The sequence below is a fragment of the Nesoenas mayeri genome (genome assembly GCF_963082525.1).
Source record: "Nesoenas mayeri genome assembly, chromosome: 1".
Classification (NCBI taxonomy): domain Eukaryota; kingdom Metazoa; phylum Chordata; class Aves; order Columbiformes; family Columbidae; genus Nesoenas; species Nesoenas mayeri.
In genome coordinates, this window is record NC_137541.1 from 64494256 (window position 1) to 64515104 (window position 20849).

Consider the following 20849-nt stretch of genomic DNA (forward strand, 5'->3'; position numbering starts at 1 on the left):
TTGCTTCTGCCAGATGTAAAGGACACATTGCCTCTCTGTGGGTTCCCCACCTCCACACTTCCCAGCCTTCAAGAAGGCCACTAAACCTTCCACCACCATGTACTTTGCATTGAAAATGCTTCGGTGTCCAAACTGCAGCATGGGCAAGGCAGTAGTTGATCCCTGTGCATACTATTCACCTGCCCACCTAACAGCCTAAGGTATTAGGTCAAGCAACTAAATACCAATGTCTTATATAGGTGACTTCCTGACAGCAGAGAACAACTCTGCCTGCCCCCTCACCCCTCCATCCTAAGTGACTGCAGGTTGTCAAAGGGGACAGAAAGCATTTCCATCAGGCAGTTGGCCTTTGCCGGATGACAGCAGGAGCAGCAGTACAGCAGTAGAGCTAACAGGGCAACGCACACACTGACTGAGCGGCTCGCTTCAACAGAACCGGTACAGTAAATAACTAATAATAATGCAGGGACGGGTACCATAGAAGATATTACGTATTTCACAAAAACATAGAATGGTTTGGGTTGTAAGGGACCTTTAAAGATCATCTAGTCAACCCCTCCTGCCATAAGCAGGGACATCTGTCACTAGATCAAGTTGCTCAAAGCACCATCCAGCCTGACCTTGAACACATCTAATGATGGGGCATCCACAACTTCTCTGGGCAGCCTGTTCCAGCGTATCTGTTCCTGGGGTAAATCATGGTGGCTTTGCTTATATGGCAATCTTTTTTTTAAATTTATCATCACGTCCATAAATTCACTCTGGTTGATGAAATTTCCCATTAGTTACATATTATTTAGGTAGCACAGCATAGAAATTTTCTTAAAGGAAAGTGAAAAAACTTTTAAAAGGCATGCAAGTATCTCATGGTTTCAACAGAGTGCAAACCATAAGTACCAGTACTACAGTTGCTTCTGAAGCCTTTGCACTTCTTTTACCTTGCCACAGTGTGGCTTATCTCTGAATGTAACCTTTTTCTCCTGGACTACCTGAACTCCAATTTTATACTACTTACATAGCATTCCTGCAGCGACTAAAGCAACAACAAAAGCTATGTAGCAGCTCCCTTAAAAATAAATCAGGGAAATTATGCTTGTTACGTTAATTCTACCTCTGAGATCCAACAGAGCGAAATAAGGACAGAGTCTACAGCCTGTGACTGGCTAGACAGATGTGCAAGACCCTTTGAGAGCCTCTGTCCCATGTCACTGGCAGCAAGCATTGACACCAGCTCTACTCTTGCACTAACATATGTTCCTCCTCCAAGAAAATGCCCCATGGACATTCAATGAACTATTAGACGGCAGGTTTCCAACCTCTGAAACAGAAAGCTGGCACAAGCAAATACCCTTCTGTGCAGCCCTGAGATAATTTTTCCTTTACACACTTGGAGAATAATTTGCTCCCAGTTCAGAAATATCATTACCACTGTTGCATCTTGCATTTATGACATGTTTGTCATCTCAGCAGTGGAAGTAATTCCAATATTCAGATTTATCTTCATGGATTATATGTTGCTACAATTGTTGCTGAATCCCACTTTAATACTGTAACAATTTAATAGCCAGACAAGATCATGCCTGGGCAAAGGGTGCCCAGTTCCACAAACATAGACAAAGCACAAATTTTCCGCAGATTTTAACGGGACATGTTACTACATGACTTTGCAGATCTGGGCATTAGTTTTAGAACTGCATATGTCAGAGACTATTCACATTGTCTGACTTCCACATTTCCAGCTTAGCTGTTTGAGTTAGGCCACAGAGGCAGACAGGTTCATATCACCAGTTTTCTGAATGTCATACTGGTGTGTCCCTCAACTGTATGGACAGGCTGGGCATTTACCTTATGCCCTTGGGTTAGGTAGCTCACTTGAAACAGTGTGACTGTCCAACAGTACGCCCACTCATATTGAAAAAGACCTGTGGTGGGTTTTCAAATTAAGAAAAGCAACAATACACTTGATTGTGTTTTCTAATTGCTCACTTAGACTCCAAGTTCTCCAACACGCCAATTTCTATAGGTATTGAATTACTTTGCAAAATACAAGTCTAAATCACCCCTTTTGTCCACTCTGGCATTTGAGGTCAGAAGGATCTGTGGTCACTCCACCATCATGTCACCTTATTGTGTCACCTTGTCCATATGACCAAGCATTTCTATGTATCTGTTCAGTTTCCCTAAGAGGAGAATTATAATTCTGCACTCACCTTGCAGATCTCTCTGAGATCTGCAGATGAAACACATTACAATAAGTGCTAAGTACTGTAGTTATTACTGATGCTAATGTCTCCCAAGTGAAACTGCAGAACTATAAAGCAAATCTAAAGAGCAAAGAAGTCCTGTGAATTCTCCAGCTGGGATTTAAGATTTCTTTTTCCATCAAGCACAACAAGAATAAATTGCAATATCCAGGCTGCTTCCTTTAACAGAATGTGCATCAAGTGAACGACTTTGTCTCCAGTAAAAACCCTGCTTCCCGTGGTGCCTCTCATGCCCATCATTTCATGAATGAGTCTATGGGCAGCTGTCAGAATATCAATCAACTCATATTTTCAGCGGAGAGCTCTCATTTTAATTAATACCTGAATATTGCCTAGCTTTCCTCTTCTCATTGCCTGTTTCAGAAATGTGGCACTCATTCATCTTATTCATTAATTTAAATAAGATACAGCTTTTATTCTACTACATGCACACAGTGTCTTGAGAGCAATCAATGAGTATGTTCTTAAATGCAAGCAGCATGCAGAAAGTAAATGGCAGAGATAAAAGATTAGTTTTCTCTAGATTACCTGATTTTGTCAGGAAAACATACTAGATATGACTGGGAAACACTTTTGCCTTTTTTGTTTTGAGAAGGAGCTCTGCAATAGGAAAGCTTCCACGGATGAAGAGAAAAGGAAACATGAACTATATGTATGATCTTGGTGGTTACATACCTCCCAATGTTAGACAGAATGCATCAATAAATATAGTAGAGTAAAAAAAAAAATCCAGAAAAATTGGGAAAATACTTGGAAAATGCTTACCAAGGGCTCAGATGCCAATGCTCATACGGACAAGTATTATACACACAATATTACATTAAATACATGTAATATATAGGGTTTGTATAACCTAATTTTGGGTTATGTACGAATCAGGCAATTGGAAGGAGAGAGCTTGATTCACACTTTCACTGAAGGTCAGCCACAGAATGTAGGACAGTACTGAAGAGCCATCAAGTGATTGCCAGTTGTATCCACTACAGTCAAACAGAAAAAAGCTTTTGGCAAAAAGATCATCATGCCAGTAAACCAACAGCAAAGATGTTACAAGGCTTGTCATTACAGTAAAACCGGGCTGGGCACTGGAAAAATCAAGGAAGACTGATGCACTGTAGCACAGTTTACTGAATGGAGCACTAGAGAGTAGAAACATTGCCAACACTGAGATGGAGTGTCATATGAGCAAACGTTTCATTCATAGGTAAATTATATATTTTACAATATAAATTGTAATGTTTATTTTTTTATATAGAAAGACTTGCTTTTACATGTCCTTCTCCCCTACCAGAGTGTCACCATATGCACACACACACACATCCTATGATGCTGAGGAGAAATATCTAAGTGAATTTATACCATACACAAAGAGGAACAGAAGAGATGGCAATATGTATCAACTCTGCAGGCATGTGATTAACAGACCTGTCATTATCACATGCATGTTATTGAGCACCTACGAATGCATTACCTTGCGACTAATTAATCTTCTTAGGACTTACTTTAGTATAACAAACTCCACAACGACTTTAAACAGCTGCCATTTTTCTTCTTTTTATAGCAATATTGACAGTAACACCCAGTGTTCCAGAAATATTTGTTCATTTCAGCCAGTGAGGGGAATGCACATTGCCCAGAGGATCACGTAACGGGCACAGTCAAACTCCTGGCCCTGCCAAGAGATGCCTCACACATGTTCTGTTCTGTATTTGAAAGGAAGAAATTAAAATCCTCTTCACACTTCCCTTCCTGAAGGGCAAAGGTACTCTTTGCAAACCCTGTGGTGTCTCAAATGTCTTGTAAACACAGGATATAGGACTCATCCAAAAACAGACTTTACAGAAAGTCATGTAACTCTCTGCTAAAAAGGACAAACCAAGCAGTCTCCCTGGGTACCTGGCTGCCCTGTTGAGTAAGCATCTAAGTCCATGATAGGAGTCTGTTCACTGCAGAGCATTTGCCTGCAAGTGCAATGGAATTAGCTCTCTTAATCCCTGGGGCTGAGGAGGGACAGATGGGCTGGGTCACAGGGTGACAGAGCTGCTACCATAACAGATCTTGAAAGATGTCTCTCTCCTGAATCTGGATCCTCCTATGGCATCCTAAACTGGCTTTCTTGTCTGATAAATGACTTGCATTGTTTGCCTTGCTAGGAGCAACAACTAATGTGCCAAAGTGCAAGGCATTTACTTGCCAGAACATGGTTTATAGTGTAAGGTTTTGGTGTCAGTCCAATACTTCTAAACAACCCCTCTGGTTCCCTGCAGAATTCAGAAGCAATTCATTAAAAAGAAAAAAAAAAAGGCAAAACAATTGAGGTTCTATGACTCTTTCAACAGTATTTTGTGATAGTGAACAAACCACTACAGCGCATTCTGAATGGTTCTGCAATATTTGTCTTTCTTTCTTTATGATTTTTAGTAGAGGAAGGATGGACAAGCAGCAGTGTTGTCAAATACATGCTTGAGTGTACGCCACAAACAACAAATAGGAGCACCTCACTTGAAAACCAGAAGGATTCTATTATTGAATGCTGGTCTGGCAGGCGCCTTAGGAATGAGCATGAGAGATGTAAACACTGTGTATGGTGTGTTGGGAAGTGATACAAACATTGATCATGAACAAAATAACTAGCCACAAAGAAAGTGCCCTCAAGACAGCAAAACTGACAACAGAAAGAAAAAGATCCCTCCTGGTTTGATGGCTTTTGTCCCTCTAATAATCATTTTGCTCATTGTTATTAAAGAAAACAACCAACATGTAAGTTTCCAGCACAATTGTGGTTTTAAAGCAGACTACGTATTTCCTGAAATTCTTGTGCATGGGGGAACTTCTGCATCTGCCCACCCATACAAATATACACCCTGTGTGGTGAATCATTAACTTTGATGAGGGTCTCTACTTCAGCAAAAGCATCTCAGTTCTTCTGGTTCACAGACTTATGAATCTATCTTCCATGCAGCATCCAGGAGAAGCAAAAACAATTACAGAAGCTAGTTCCAACTTGATCTGCTTTGGTCATCAAAATCTCTCCAGGGAGTGCTGCTTACCACCTAGACTGCTATGCTTCAAAGCGACTGAGATGCATCTCTAGCTGTTTTATGACATTCCTGTGTATCACAAGCCATTTCAAGGTGTGTGATGCCTGAAAACCTGGTGAGAGACCTACGGTTTGTGAGCTAGAGCGCATAACAGGATATGTGAGGACAGCAGGGACTGTTCGGATGGTGCAGCGGGTGGGGAGTCATGCCCTGGTAGCTCAGAATGGAAATCTTTCCTGGAGGGAGCTCACACAAGCCTGCAGCCAGAGACCTGAGGCAGGAATTGTGCTAGGTCTTTCTGAGGACTATGTCTGGTACTGAAGAGGGAAACTATTCTCCTGGAAGCTGGCCCTTGTTGGCAGAACATCATAAAAACAAAGGAAAGTGAATGTGAGGGAGAAATCAGGCTGTATAATTTCAAATGGCAGGCAGGGTAACTGGGCAGAGACTGGGCAGAGGCTGGGCCACACGTGAAGGGACTATGGGAAAGAACAAGTGACTGAATATTTTCATTTGAAATACCACTCTGCAAGCTCGAAGAGCCGTGTATGCTTCCTGCATCTGGGAAGACTTAATGTAGGAGTGACTTGCTTAAAATATTTAAGCATTAATATTATCAAGAAAAGAGTGCAGCAAAGCCCTGGCTGTCTGAGGCAGTCCTGTTGCACTGGCAGTGCCTGACAGAGATTAATTCTCAGCAAGTGCAGACATTTTCTAATAGCAGTATTCATGTGAGATGTGTGAGAAGGCTTCTGGATGATGCCTTGCCTGATGGTAAACAACCAAGCAATTCCATTCACTAATCGACAGGTACAGCAACACACACATCAGATCTAGGTCACTTTGGAGCCAAGGCTGTGTGAAAGTGCTAGACCTCCGTAACTGCATTCATGGATCACAGTGAAATTATTCTATTCATCTTCATGATCTGAAATGGAAATCACCTCTCCTCTTCTGCAATGTGCATAAAATTCTGTTTTGAAACCCTAGTCTTTTACATTTCTTCTGTGCCTAGTAAATATAATTCTTGTGATTTTGTGTGGTGCTCCTGCATGTGGTGTTCTTTCAGACACTTTTGCTAACATAATGACTAGTCTGATACTAGACACTATTATCACAATATCATGAGTCAGAAGCATGAGACATGCTAGCTGGGCAGGCTGTGTGTTACTGTGCAGCTGGGAGAAAAGCAAAGAATTGAAGTTAAAGAGTTCTGCCCTTAAAGTCAGCTTGTCAAACCTGTAATTAAAGCTTTCACACCTCTTGAGTAGGGCATTGAGAACAGGTCAATTACCCTGAGCCAAAGAAACAGGCATTTTATAGTGGCCTTGAAATAATAGATTCCTAGTTTGCAAATACTTCTAGCATGCAGGAGAGTGAGGGACTGATAACAACAGCTTGAGCTAAGCTTAGTGTGGGCAGGTGTTATGCAAGCTTCCCTCACACAGCTGTGTTAAAGCAAGTCATTCGTGACCTGGCATAGCCCTGTTATTCTGCTCGTGGTTCTTCGAACAACTACATAATACACTTACATTTTGATCTGCACATCTGTGAGGATCCACACAGATCTGCCACCGCATCCTTGTTCTGATGTTTAACCCTTCTGCTACTTCAGCCTAGGGATTTTAATGTAGTCAGAAACATCCTCATCATGATCTCCAGTGATTCCCACGTTACCTGTCCTTGAGTCCACTACAAGACCTCTGTAGTTTGCATTTGGGGGAACATGTCTGACTGCAGTCCTTCCTCAAGTGGACAAGGAGAAGTTACATGCATTATCCTGTGATTTGTGAACTTTGTAAATGGAAATGAGGGTGTGAGCAGTGCTACAAACACCCATGGGCGCTAAAGTTGGATTTGAATCTAGTCCTCAAGACCTGAAAGGTCGATTCTCTAATCTGCTGATTTATCTCTACAATCCTTCTAACTGAAGAGCTGCTGCAATCAGCAGGCAGACTCAGTGCCACAGCTATTTTCAGTTCCGCTCCTCAGTTGGAAACATTTTCCTTCCCCCGCCACCTCTCCAGGCTTGATGTTGTTGATGAGATAGCTGGGATGGAGAGACCTGCTTTTCTTCCCAGGAGCAAAAACAACCAGAGAGTTTCATCCTATCAGCAGCTGTACTGGAGTGGATGGGAAGTTTCTCACCTGATAACCAGAAGTGAATGGGCACAGAGCAAGAGTGTGACTGCTGCTCTGCCAGAGCCGTGCCTCTACTGGGGTCCTGCTGCAAGCGTCCCAGGCTTCCCACCAAAACTCTGAGAAGGGCTGGGTGCCATTCACAGCTGTCAGTTCTTCTCAGCTGCACCAGCATTGGCTATCATAGAATAGTTTGGGTTGGCAGGGACCTTCAAAGGTCACTTAGTCCAACCCCCTGCCATGAGCAGCAACATCTTCAACTAGATCAGGTTGCTCAGAGCCCCATCCAGCCCGGCCTTGAATGTCTCCAGGAATGGGGCATCTACCACCTCTCTGGGTGACCTGGGCCAGTGTTTCACCACCCTCATTGTGAAAAAATGTCTTCCTCATATCTGGCCTGAACCTCCCCTCTTTTAGTTTAAAACCATTACCCTTGTTCTATCACAACAGCCCCTGCTAAAACGTCTGTCTCCATCTTTCTTATAGGCCCCTTTTAAGTAATGAAAGACTGCATGAGGTCTCCCCAGAGACTTTTCTTCTCCAGGCTGAATTCAGTAATATACATACACGTTCAGCTGTGTAATGTCATCCAGACTCCTTGTCTCCGAGCTCTGCCACAGAGACATCACAACGTCACAGACCTCCTGTCAGCTACAGCTCATTGAATGGCTGTGCTGTGCTGCCTTCAGAACAGCAGGGTCAGCTTGCTAACCCCATTTGCATTTGAAACAAAATACTATTATATTTGCCTTTTTGTGTGCTTGCTTGTGAATCCATTTAAGAAAGTGATGGGCTACTCAAGCTACCTTGTAGTCTGGGGCAGGGAAGGTGGAGAATGTGACTGCTTCCCAAGGAAAGTTCTGCTAATGTACCTCTTGCATCCCTCAGCCTGTCCTGGTCTCTTGGAGGCTTCCCAGTTTGACCCCATCCCACACAGAGCTCTTGGTCTGGGCCAAGGAATACAAGGTCTGGACCTCAGTATTTATCTTTCTTCACAAGAATCTTCAGGTTATAATATATAATACATCACAGAAGAAATAGAGATAGGTCGATAATTCACAGTGAATACATGCTTAGACCAAGGGGTAAAAAAACTCAGAACAATTTCTATTACAGTTGGTCCTATCGCATTCTTCTATCTACTAAGAACATGTTCAAGACACTATGCTTACAAGATCCATATTGAAGGTTCTATTTGCACTAAATTTTTCCTCCATGTCTTCAGATTTTTGACATCCCACCTGGGATATGCCCTTCCAACTATCACACCACAACAGTACAAGCCCCAACTGCTATGTTTTATCTGTCAGTCCACAATGAAGGTATTAGGTACGCTGAACTGTCTAAACTGGCATCAGGTAAGTGTGTTTAGGCAGTTGAACCTCATGTATACTAGCTTTGCTTTCCTGTAAAAAGTACATACAGATACTTTTAATTTGAGTATATACAGTCCCAGGCACGCTGTGGCTTTGATCTCAGCTGGCATTACTGCAATACAACTAATTCTCACCCCAAATAATTTTTCTAACTCCAAACACATGTTCCATGTCCCTCAGCTGCCATTACTGAATATCACAACCTCTCTCTTAACAATTCTTCACACCACATTAAAAAGTCTTCTGAGTGTCAGCGGCTATCAGTCTGGCTCATCAATGTTTTCTTCTCAACAAAGAGACTCTTAAGGCTCCATATGCAATGACAGCTGATTTTCAAACACTGATCATGGGTGATTCTCACTGATTGAATACTCCACAATTTTAAATCCACTTATAAAGATTTAAGGACACACATTAGGCATCTGAAAAATTACTTGGAGGTTTGTGGCATGTCTTCCTAAAATTTTCTGCGGAGATCCTGGTACTGAATGCTTTCTGGGCTGTTCTAACCATGGGAAATAACGTTCAGTTTGTCAGAAGGTATGGCAATGGCAGTTTTCTCACAGACTGTTTCCTCTAATGTCTTTCTTGAGAAATGGAATCATGGTGTCAGTGGATAAATCTTGACAGCTTCAAGAAGTACTTCCCAACAGGGCAGATGGAGATAAATTTATTTGCAGAAAGGTGTTTTCCCCAGCTACATAAACAATGGATTCTCTCAAAAGCTTTACCTTCAGAGATATTTCTCTGTAAAATATTAGTACTATAAGAGGATTCTTACATCGACATAAGTCTCTCTTCCAGCAGGCAAAACAGAGGTGTTATCTCACCAGACAGGTCTTTGCTAGGGAAATAGCTTTTATAGTAGATAAACTTAATGCCCTATCAACATTAATGTCAGCTTCTAAATGCTGTAACTGGTCACACATCACTGCTGCTGCAGTTCTCACTGTAATGTTGTTTGCACTCCAGGTTACAAGAGTCAGGGAAAGGAAAAACTGTAAAAAACTGTAAGTTGGACAAAACAAGCCAGATCCTCAGTTGCAAGAGAGTGAAAGAGTATGTAAATCCCCACAAACCTTTTTCAGTCTCAGGGGATGTTGTAAGAAGACTTTTTTTTCTGAGATATGAACTACAGCAGCCTGGGAGCTTATCTAATTTATGTAGCTTTTGAAGCCTCCAAGGGAAGTAAGAATAAAAATTGAGCCTGCAGGCAGAAATTAGCACAGTTTTGGAGTTTACTCTCCACAATGCCCTCCCTTCTTTCATGCAACAGTAGTAGAAGTGGCACAGAGATTTGGTAGATGCTCGTTGCAGTGACCCTTTCAGGGTCAGTTAATTATCTTGGAGCTGTCACTATGCACCAGCACTCACTCAAGAAGCTGGCTGCTGGAGTCAGACATGTGCCTGAATTCAGCCCACCGCCTCCAAACTGAAGAGTTACTCTGCTCTGCTTTCTAGACATGCTTTTCCCACTTCACCAAACAATATCAGGCCTTCTGATACCATATTGGAACAAATTAATGCAGAATTATAAATTGTAACATTGGCCATAGCTTTGTTCTGAGGCTTCCTGAATACCAGCAGTTCATTCTTCTTTTGGTCTCCATTCAAACAAAGGAAACAAATTGTTTTCTCCATATTGTGCTTTGGCATAAAATGCAGGCTTGAGCTAAACTGCTTCCACATCTCATTTCATTAGATGGGATTTACCTACCCTCAGCAGTAACTATGAGTAGAGAAGGAAAGGAAGGAAGGTTTTCAAAAGGTTGCCTGCTTTTTGTTTTATGATCAAAGCTTCCTTTCAGCCAGAAAGAAAAACTGCGAAGCTGTGAAATCTACAGAACAATGAGCCTAAATGCTGCATTTGATAAAAGCTGAGTCGTTAAATTATATTACTAACAAAACAATGAACCTGTTGGTTAATTTACACAGAATGAACCATCCACACATTCAAGAGAACAAGAAAATTGTATCTATTAAAGTGATCAGGATGGTCACTGTGAATTCAGAGGGAAGGAAATAGTTCAAAACCATGTCATCAAACCAGTAAATGCCTTATATGTTACAAACCAAGGTCAAAATTCTGGTCTAGAGGGCAGGACAGAGGTGTGAGATGTTCTGGCACTGACACTGAGTGGGTGGGTGACCTTGGAAACGTCGTTTAGCCTTTCTGTGCCTTTAAATTAGGCAAAAGAGCCCAGAACAACAAGTCACTTGTTGGGATCATAGTTTTGTTGACACTGATGGAACATGAGGCAAAAGTGGAAGCAGAATCACTCTAAATCATCTTTCTTTTGTTACTTCACCTGCACAGAAACTTACATGATGAAAAGGATGCTTTTAAATAGCAGCTTTATTTCCGTCTACAGCACTGAATATCATTGCCCTAGGTATTGTGTCACTGCAGCTACCTACAGGATCACTATGAAGCCTCATAAATGCTTTCTCATTCTTTTCTTATATATGTGGTTTCCCATTTTAGGATATAAAAGTTTTTCTGGGGTCGATCCCACATTTCCTTAAGTACAGGTATGGAAGCAAAACCCTTGTAATGATGGTACATTAGATTTATGCCAGATAAAACTGTATTTTAGCCAGTGGAATTAGGCACTGGGAAAACAGTACTAGCTGAACTATTCAGTCCTGGTAAGCAATTTCAGATCCCGAATATCTCATGCTCTCCCTTTGGTGGATGACAGTTACACAATATTGAAGTAATGTGTGAGCACAAAGAAGTCTCTGGCGCATCAAGACCTCACATCGGGCAACATTTTGAAGTGCTGACACTTGCATGTTTTGTTACTGACCTCAGATGAAACAGATTGAGGCCCAAGTCCTTACCCAGGCAAAATCCCCAGCAACTTCAGTAGGATTTTTGCCTGAGGACTGCAGGAGTGATTCAGCCCAATGTGAGAACTAACGTCCCAGAAGATTTTTCTAGGCAGCATGCTAATTATAGACTCAAGCTTGACATCTGTAGCACAGACCCATACAGCATTTTGCAACCTGAGCTTCTCTGTGAAGATGAGAACAACCACACAACAAAAACAAAGCTGACTTATTATTTACAAAGATCTTTCAGTAAGTGTCATTAAACTGTAGTGTTTATATGAAGACCAATGGATGAGCTACTTCAAAAGATGGCAAGGTAGAAAAATGTCACTGGAGCTGTTTTCTATAGAGCATGCATTGGGCACAGCACACAGCTGGGAGTTGTTGTCACTCGTGTCCAAGCAAACCATGTTCTGGAACCTCTGAAGATGGGTACATGTAGGTTGTTTTTTCCCTGAAAAGAAACTGGAAGTGCAATGAACACCAAAAAGCAATTCTTTTGTCCTTCTGTCTCCAAGTGAAAGAGAATAAATCTATCACAGCTCCCTAACCCCTTGTGAAACACCTATCAGGTGCCCTTGTGAAATACCTACAATTGTTGGCACCGCAGCTAATCTTTTCTTACCAGATGATTATTTTCCACATCAGTGGACAATGATAAAAGTAGATGACATTGTGCTTTCTTCCTCTTTAGATGAAGTTTTGACAGACAATAAATCATTTTACAACACTGGCTTTTATTCCCTTGTATTTATGCATAGAAAGCAAAATTCAACCAGGTTGCATGTCTCAAATGAGCTTGTATGATGTCTCAAACCACCAACTGATATCGGAGCAGCTAAATGGATAAAGGTTTCATTTTCCAGCCTGTGATTCTCACAGCTTTTGCTTAGATGATCCTAGATCCCATGCGAGCACCTTGTGTTTTTTCTTAATTGCTTCTTGACAACAGGCAAAAATCCTCTAAAATATCAAGCTGCACGTGCCCATCAAGAGGTTCTCACCCATGTGCCTCCATATGTATGTGAAATACATTGGACAAATTCTGCAGATGAAACTAGAATAAATCAAGGTGAACTGATTTGCCGTTAACAGACAAGTTCAAGTGTGTTTCAAGTGTGTTCTGTTAAAGAAGAGACAAAAACTAACTCAGAGCACCACCTTTTTGCTTATAGAACAAAAAGACGTGAGTTTTATGGCAGTGATGATCAAGACTGAATTTAAAATAGACATCTTGTAAATATACTGTCTCTCATTTTCCACTTTGATTCTTCCATGTTAATTCCCTAGCTGTGCATTTCCCTATTAAATTTCATCATATAAAGTGGACCAAGAGTTTTTTTAGGCCACCCTGAGATTTTAGCCTGTAACTAAGCCTTTGAAAATCCTGTCATGTACTTTCTGCCTTACACATTATCCCACAGCACCATGCTTTTTTTTTTCAGGATGAAAGTAATAAGCTACTTCCTTGTCAGTACAACTGAGCACATGATTCAGAGGCCACAGAGCAAGCTAACATATGAAATTACTAAATGTAAAATTTGAACAAATTGGTGTTCTTCTATCTTGGAATCCTGATTAGATCTGTACACAAACCAGCTTAAAACCACTGACTTTTCCAAAGGGTGCACAGCAGTCAGTGACAACTTTCATTAAAGTCAATGGAAAATATTTGGTACGTAGCCTCACCGAAGCCAGCGATGTCTCCTTCTGGTATAAAAGCTGACTTTGGAAAAGGAAGTCAAAGAGAAATTGGATAGATAAATCCTAAAAAGCAGGAACTTTTAGAGAAAGGTGGTCATGCTTTTATCTCTGTTATATAATAAAGTCAAATTACTGTTGGAGCTCTTGGGAATTAAACCTTGTTTGTGTAGAAATTACTGAGGCTTCTATTTCTAGAGTTCTCAAATTCTTCTCTTCTCTTGTTTGAACCACCAGCTCCCCTGTGCTCCTTTCTGGCCCAATGTTCAGAAGCACAAAGTATTTTGATGAAATACACAGATTTCCCAAAAGTTCTAATGGTCCATGAGGTCCCAGTTTCTCCTACAAGTTTTAGTTTGGCAGCTGAAAACTTCCTCCTTGTCTCAAAATAATTTTCAACATGGGAAGACTCTCGTTAGCCTGTGTTTAAATGCACTCTACTGCCTAGTCATGACTAGTGCTGTTCACAAGTAACACTGGTTGTAGGACTGAGGCAAAATCTGTGGTCCACCAAAAAGTTAGATTGCAGATGATTCCTTAGAGGCAGTGAACTCAGATGTTAACAAACTGAAGGTGAAGACTCAAAACTATTTCTTTTTAAACAGCTTAGGTTTTTTACATATTTAGAACCTGCCTGCATTTCTGTAGTTTTTCTCTTCAGTAGGGCAATTTCTATTCCCACTTTAACTGAGGCATAAATCTGCACCTAGAGATAAACCTCTGCCCATACCTTTCATTATTTAATGTACTGTATGAAGTATTGCTATGTGCTTTTGATAAGCAATACATTGATTTGTACTGCTTTTTCTGCTGTGTTACATGAAAACCTGATTATCTACAGCCATCAGTCCCACTACAATAGACCCCTGGAGTATGATTAGAGTTTAAATTTTTGTAGGGTAAGCTACTTGCAAATCAGCTCTTGAATTTACAGTACTGCCTTGGATATGACTTCACTAGAAGAAAGAGTTGTCTTGAATCACAGAACACCTTTGTTATCAGATTCCAGGCCAAACAGTGGGCTCTATAACTCTTAGAGACTCCGTTGACATTAATGTGGTCATGTGTTGCAAATGGCAGCACCAGATAGGACTGAAATAGAGGAAAACAGAGGGAGGGCAAAATCCAAGCAGTCAGAAACATAAAATTACTTCTCCCTGCCCATTCACAGCTTTTTTTCTGACCACAGTGCAGTCAAAAGGAGTTTTGCCAATTAATTTCAATAGGAGGAGAATCTGGGTTGGATTGAGGTTTCCTGCCTCTGCCCACAGCAACACAGATGCATTCCAGACCACTCTCAGGAAGGAAAATAAAGGGCAAATTCCCAGTTACTGTGGCAACCGGAGGACAGTTCTCTTTGCTATCATATAATTTTGAAATTCACTAGCTGTTTTGTGCCATGACATGTGTCTCTCTCCACTGTTGAATTAATATTTTCTTCCTATGTGGAAGGCCTATCAAGGAAAGAACATAGGAGAAAACCATCAACACAAACAGCCCCTAGAAGCCTTTTCACATTTCCTACCTCACATCTGCCATAATTGCAAAATTGTGTTTGCAAACAACAAGGAAAAATAGCCTTAAACATGCACTTCCCAAAATGCAGAGGATGAACTCAGTCTGTTCTGTGAAAACCCCTCAATGCATGTGAGAGAAAACTGGTAATAAACTGCCTAAGAAGATTGCCCAGACCTCTGCTATGGAGAGCATCGGCTAAAGGCTGCATAGATTGTCCAGCTCTGGTTGCATTTCTTTTCCTTTCTCACCCTTTCCTCCACTAAGATGCTTATTGTTGTAGTCCCTGAACTTGCTGACCATTTCATTAAGCGCTGTAAACACACAGGGAGACTTAGGGCAAGGCTTGACAGCTTCAGGAAAGCAGTGGCATATACTAAATATGATGTATGATACCCTAACTGGCATAGGCAGACAAACCAAATGGGGATGCAAGTGAATCTCCCCTTGCACTTCATGTTCTCTGCTCTACAGGTGGCAGTTCCTATGCTGACAGGCAGGCAGCAGCCTGCTTTACAGGGTAGGAAGGTGGCAAACCTGCCTTTTCAGCCAAGGACAGAGACTAGAAACATATGTTTTCTGTGTTTGGGATGATTCAGTTTACGAAGACTACCTGGGTCAGAGCCCAGATGGTGTAAACTGCTGAATCTCAGAGTTTACACTAGCTGAGACTATAGTTTAATAAGTATATTTTAACTCAACTTCTGAACTTTTCTGATATCCTTTATAAGAAAACCCAAACTCCTAACCTGCAAATAACCTCCAAGGAGAAATACGAGGAAGCAAAAACTGATGTGACTTCTTTGAAGTAACAGTGTGAGTCACTGTCAGTTCATGCAGAAGCCCACATCTCCTGAGCATTAGTGCAATGTAACTGATGTGAATGCAACCCCTGAAGTTTGTTGAACTAAAAGAACAGCTTTAGGGGGTCTGAACTGCCCTGTGTACTTCAGTGAATTGTTATCTGAAAGGCTCAGGACTCACACCTTAGAAGTCAACATTATTAATTAATTTGTCACTGAACAAAGTGTTCTGGAAAGGGGCAGTAACACTCTTCTGTGAAGTTCAGGATGTTGTACTCGAGAAAGAAGACAATGAACTTTGAAGATTACTTGAGGGAGAAGCACACTGAAGCCACATATGAGGCATCTGAGCTCTTTCAGCAAGAGCTAAACACAAGAAGACAAGGAAGACATTGGACTGTCAGCAATGCAAGCTCAGCACAGCTAGTAGGTGGGGTTCAAATGTCCTGGAGGCAGTTAAACCAAAGGGACTCCTGAGGCATTTACAACCATGCCTGAGCTGCACCATCTGTCTCTTATAGTTTGACCTTGTTTTGTAGATGGTGTTTGGAAGAGAATTAGTATCATCTTTCTCCCTTCAGTTTAACCCTACTGGTGGTTAACTGCTGGCATGAATGCCAAAATATTCAAAACAGTAGATAACACACACAAAAAAAAAAACAAGCAAAACACCCTGTCACTTACTCGTGGCAGCTTTTCTGTGGTATTATCTTAACCTGACACTATTATATTAAGGAAAGGACCTCAACTTCTCTTTTTGATTTCGTTATACAGTGTCTATTCAAGCAATTTTCTAGCAGGTCTACCAAGCCCCAAGAGCAACACAGCTACAATGTGACTCAATATCAGGAGAGCAGACAGGCCTTGTTAGAGCTGGTCAGTAAACTAGTCTCCAGCACCTGAGTTGGCTGAGATGGTTCTGCAGAAGGTATGTTCATAGGTGGCAGGATAAGCAAGATGTGGAAACACACAGGTAGGTACAGTAAGTATATCAGGAGTTTCTTCCCAGGTGGCATACATGACAGATAAGCACGCCAAACAGTGAAGTGAATATGACATCTTAGGAGAGGACATCTGCAAGCTCTTTGAAAATACGTTCTCACTTTTCACCTGAATAAAGGTTGAAATTCAGAAGTATAAATAAATACAATAAAATAACAATAAAAAGTTTAAACAACATGGTACCCGCAATTTGTGCAAAAGTAAATTACAACAACCTACTGGAAAGGAAAAATGAATATAATTTATGAAATACAAAGGGCCAGAAGGTAAGGTTCACAACTTTGCTAGATGGCAGCATGCATCCAGGTGTTCTGATTGGCTTTGGGGTTGGTGGGGCATTGAAACACTGCTCTCTACCGTCTGTATCCAGAGGCTATTTGCTTTCTTACCAAAGGACGGCAGCAAAGAGACCCTTTACTTCCACAGTCAAAAAAGCCTGTGGTGGGAAGAAGGCCAAGGTACAGCACTGGATAGCACACCAAAGGATTAATTTGGCATTCATAGATGCAGGCCATAGGTGCTAAGACAAATACTGCTATCAGCAGCGTGCTCTAGATGGAGCACATACGTCAGAAAAACAGGCATAGAGTGACTTGTTTGCTTGTCTCTGCTATGATCTTGTGCAGAGACTTGTCAGCATGACCACCTTCCTTCACATCCTGAGCAATTCCTCTCAACGAGGCGTAGAATCATAGGGTGTCCTGAGTTGGAAGGGACCCACAAGGATCATCAAGTCCAACCCCTGTCCTTGCATATGACAAACCCACAGTTCACACCATGTGTCTGAGGGCATTGTCTGGTCTCTTCTTGAATACCACATAATCTAATTACTGTGTAATTCCACTGTATAGCACTATGCATTGCAGATATCTGTTCCCAAGCCTGGTCTGTCATGTAAGAAAAACTGTTACATGAAGCCACAGTGTCATAGAGAATGATATGCTCTGTACTTAGGGACTAGTTTGCAACCACTGCCCTTAGACCTGACACTTGGGGCCAACTGCACTGAGGACAGTGTATTCATTAATAGTTCAGAAAAGAAATGGGTAACAAGTCAGTTTGCTAATAGTATGTAATTCTGTCATTAACAGCCAATGGTGAGAAACTGTAGAGAACTTGTCAGATGTAAAACGACTAATTTTATAAACCATGTCTTACAAAACTCGCCTTATTAAACTGAATAGGAAGAACTCAAAGCAACCTGAAGATTTTTTTTCAGTTCTTAACATCATCACCCATAAAAGGAGCTTATTAGCTCAAATCTAGATTAACCCCACCCCACAGCACATGCAATGAATCTACAGCTGACACATCCCAAAACTCTTATGTCACCATTATGTCTGTATTAATTGAAAAACTTCAAATCTGCTAGTAACCAAGACAGGTTGTCATCACACTACCTTAGCAGTATAGCTACACTTCTCTTTAGGAGGCAGGTCCCTAAAAAGAAATGTGATAAAAATGATCCAACTCCAACTGAAGTTAAGGGAAAGCCTTCTGGTGGCTTCAGTGGAGCTGTGTGTCAACCCAGTCCTTGGCCTCCCCATTCAGATGACATAAGAGTAAACCAACCAGAGACCATCACAGTGATGTTTTTGTTTGTTTGTTTTAAATAGGAAATTATGTCTACAAATAAATTAATTTGAATCACCATACATCACCTGTCATGTATTACATGGCACAGAGTAGCAAATTTTGTTGATGAATAAGAAATTAATTTCTGAGTGATTACTGAGGTTAAATTGTGTAAGTAATCTGTGTGCCCTGTGAAGCACCAACATAAAAATAAAAATAATAAAAATTTGGGGAAAGTCTGAGCAAGTTACCCTTGGTGACCCCTTCAAGTCCAGAAACCTGAGTGTCACGGGTATCACCTGATATTAATGACCTTACGTTTTCTTTTCTAAAGTAACTTAAATATTCTGTCAGCAACAAGGAGGAGTGCTTCCTCCCCAAAAGATCATGAACACCTGATACTAATAGTGCTTTATTCTTTAGGCACAACTTTACCATGTCCAATTTTCCTGTTACTAGAATATACGTTTCTGATTGGATCATTTTGCTTATTTGGTAGGATGGGAGATCTCCAAGGAAATGTTACGTGTCTTCCAAAATCAAACTAAGGAAATGCACATTTCAGGAATGAAAGCAAAGAGTAGAGCCAGTGTAACTGTCTAAAGGTTCCAACTCTGACATTTCCCAAGTGTGGGACCTGCAATGGCAACTGCTATGTGTTTCTGAAATGTTACATAGCCTGTGTTGGTAAAAGAGGAGGTGGAAGGAGGAGATTCAATGCAGGTAATGAAATGTGGGGAATCACTGTTTTTTTCAAGCCCTTCCTTCTTCAGGGTTTCTAATAAGAAGAGATAGTTGGTGAATTCTCACTTTGTGCAAACATCTTTTCAACTCCAGAACAAAAGAGTAAGAGATAATTCCCTTACAAGAAATGTCTGAGAGCTTAATTCCAGCCTGGCAAAAGCAAACACAATTCCACTGACTTCAATGGAGTTACAGATGGCTCACGTAATGTACAACAGGGCTGATTTGGCCCTTCTCCCATACTGTAGCACTGATTTGCCTAGAAACCTTTGCTTTCTAAGTAATTAACCATGTGTCAACAGCCTGCAACACTGAACTGCAATTAAGTAAATGAACAGAAGACAGATGTATATTTTTAAACTTATCCTAGTAGTGGACTTCTAACAGCAAGTATTAATCCTTTTCCTGTTTAATATCAGGATCTTCCGTCAGTAGCACAGACAAGAAACTGAGGATCTGCACAACAATATCAAATATTGTACATGTGTTTCTTCTCCCTCCCATAGTCTCCTACAGAAATTAAACTGGAATCATGTATAAGCACAGTGAATGTCTCAAGAAGATCCTGTTCTTCTTTATAAGCCATCTCAGCACTACAGCAGGTGGGCACAGGCTCCCTTGCTAAAAGCACAGAGAGACAGAGAGAGACAGAAGAAAATTGCTTACTGTTTCGAGGCTTCTCCTCATCAATGCCTTCATCTTCATTTTCTGGGTCAATATCTTCTGCTTGAGTTATCCAGTCTAAGTATCCCTTCAAATCCTCCTCTAGCTGTTGCTTTTCCCGTAACTTCTGGAAATCGCCCCGAGCCTTAGCCTTCTCTCTTTCTTTGGAAAACTCCCTAGCAAGAGGGAGGGAGGGACAGGACAAGGGCAGAGGGAAGGAAGAGATTGAAAAACAATGGGTTAGACTGATTTCCATTAGAAAGTCTCCACATCCTGTGTAGCACACCCAGCTTTCTCTATTCTTTCAAGATGGACACAAGAATGAAGTATCCTTGCTAGATACACATGTAAAAACAGCTGGAGTGCCCACATTTTTACCAATGCTTAGGAAGAGATGAATACCTTTTTTTAATCCTTTCATTCTCAACATTTGATTGACAATTCAAATAAAACACATATGTAACATTTATGTACAATACCGTATAGTTTCTAATATTCTTTACCACTTGATAATCTCCAACAGTTGTCCATAAATACCTATATGAATAATGATTATTCGATGATGAACTGTTTGACAATAGTCTGACATCTGGAGAGGGAGATGGTGGCTCTAACTTTTAGCCAGGTTTCAATCTGTTCTTGTGATTATACGTGCCATCATAACTAAAACGGGCTAATTGTAAGTGTAATTAATGGTACTCACAATTCTGTACACAATTATGGGCAATTTCACCCACAGTACTGGACAATACAGTTGAAAAATCAGACCTCAATGTGTTACTTCAGACTTTCAGTATTCAGGGCTGTTATCTGACATGAAACATATTTTTCAAAGCTTAAATTGGGTAAACAAACCTGACATATTCTACCAGAAAGTGAACTAGGGTAGACATTTGATAGTTTTGTGAAAGACTACTATTGGGAATATAGCCTTAAAATAAAGGGCATAGGAATAAGTATTTTGTGCTGCTTAGTTATGAAACCAGGTGCTCGTTTTGCCTTCTTTTCGCCTGTGGTGCCGTTTTTCCCTCTCTTTCAGAGACAACTATACTGCATTATTTTTTTCTGGAAATGCTGACCTACCTCCGTTTAGAGATTTTCATGCGGTTTTAGACCAGGTTTTAGTGCTTGTATTTTAAAAAGTAAGCTTAATGATTGTGAAAAGTGCTGGCCCAAGAGTACTTAAGCATT

At 41.0% G+C, this 20849-nt stretch overlaps 1 protein-coding gene across 1 annotated transcript in view; it reads right to left on the minus strand.

Moving 5' to 3' along the window:
- Positions 1–20849, minus strand: part of CACNA1C (calcium voltage-gated channel subunit alpha1 C) — a gene marked incomplete at both ends in the record, with an annotated part of 485303 nt that overhangs the window by 121070 nt on the left and 343384 nt on the right. Inside the window, one exon of the mRNA XM_080351364.1 lies at positions 19662–19834. Coding sequence (XP_080207490.1) covers positions 19662–19834 — 173 coding nt within the window. The remainder of the gene's footprint in view (positions 1–19661; positions 19835–20849) is intronic.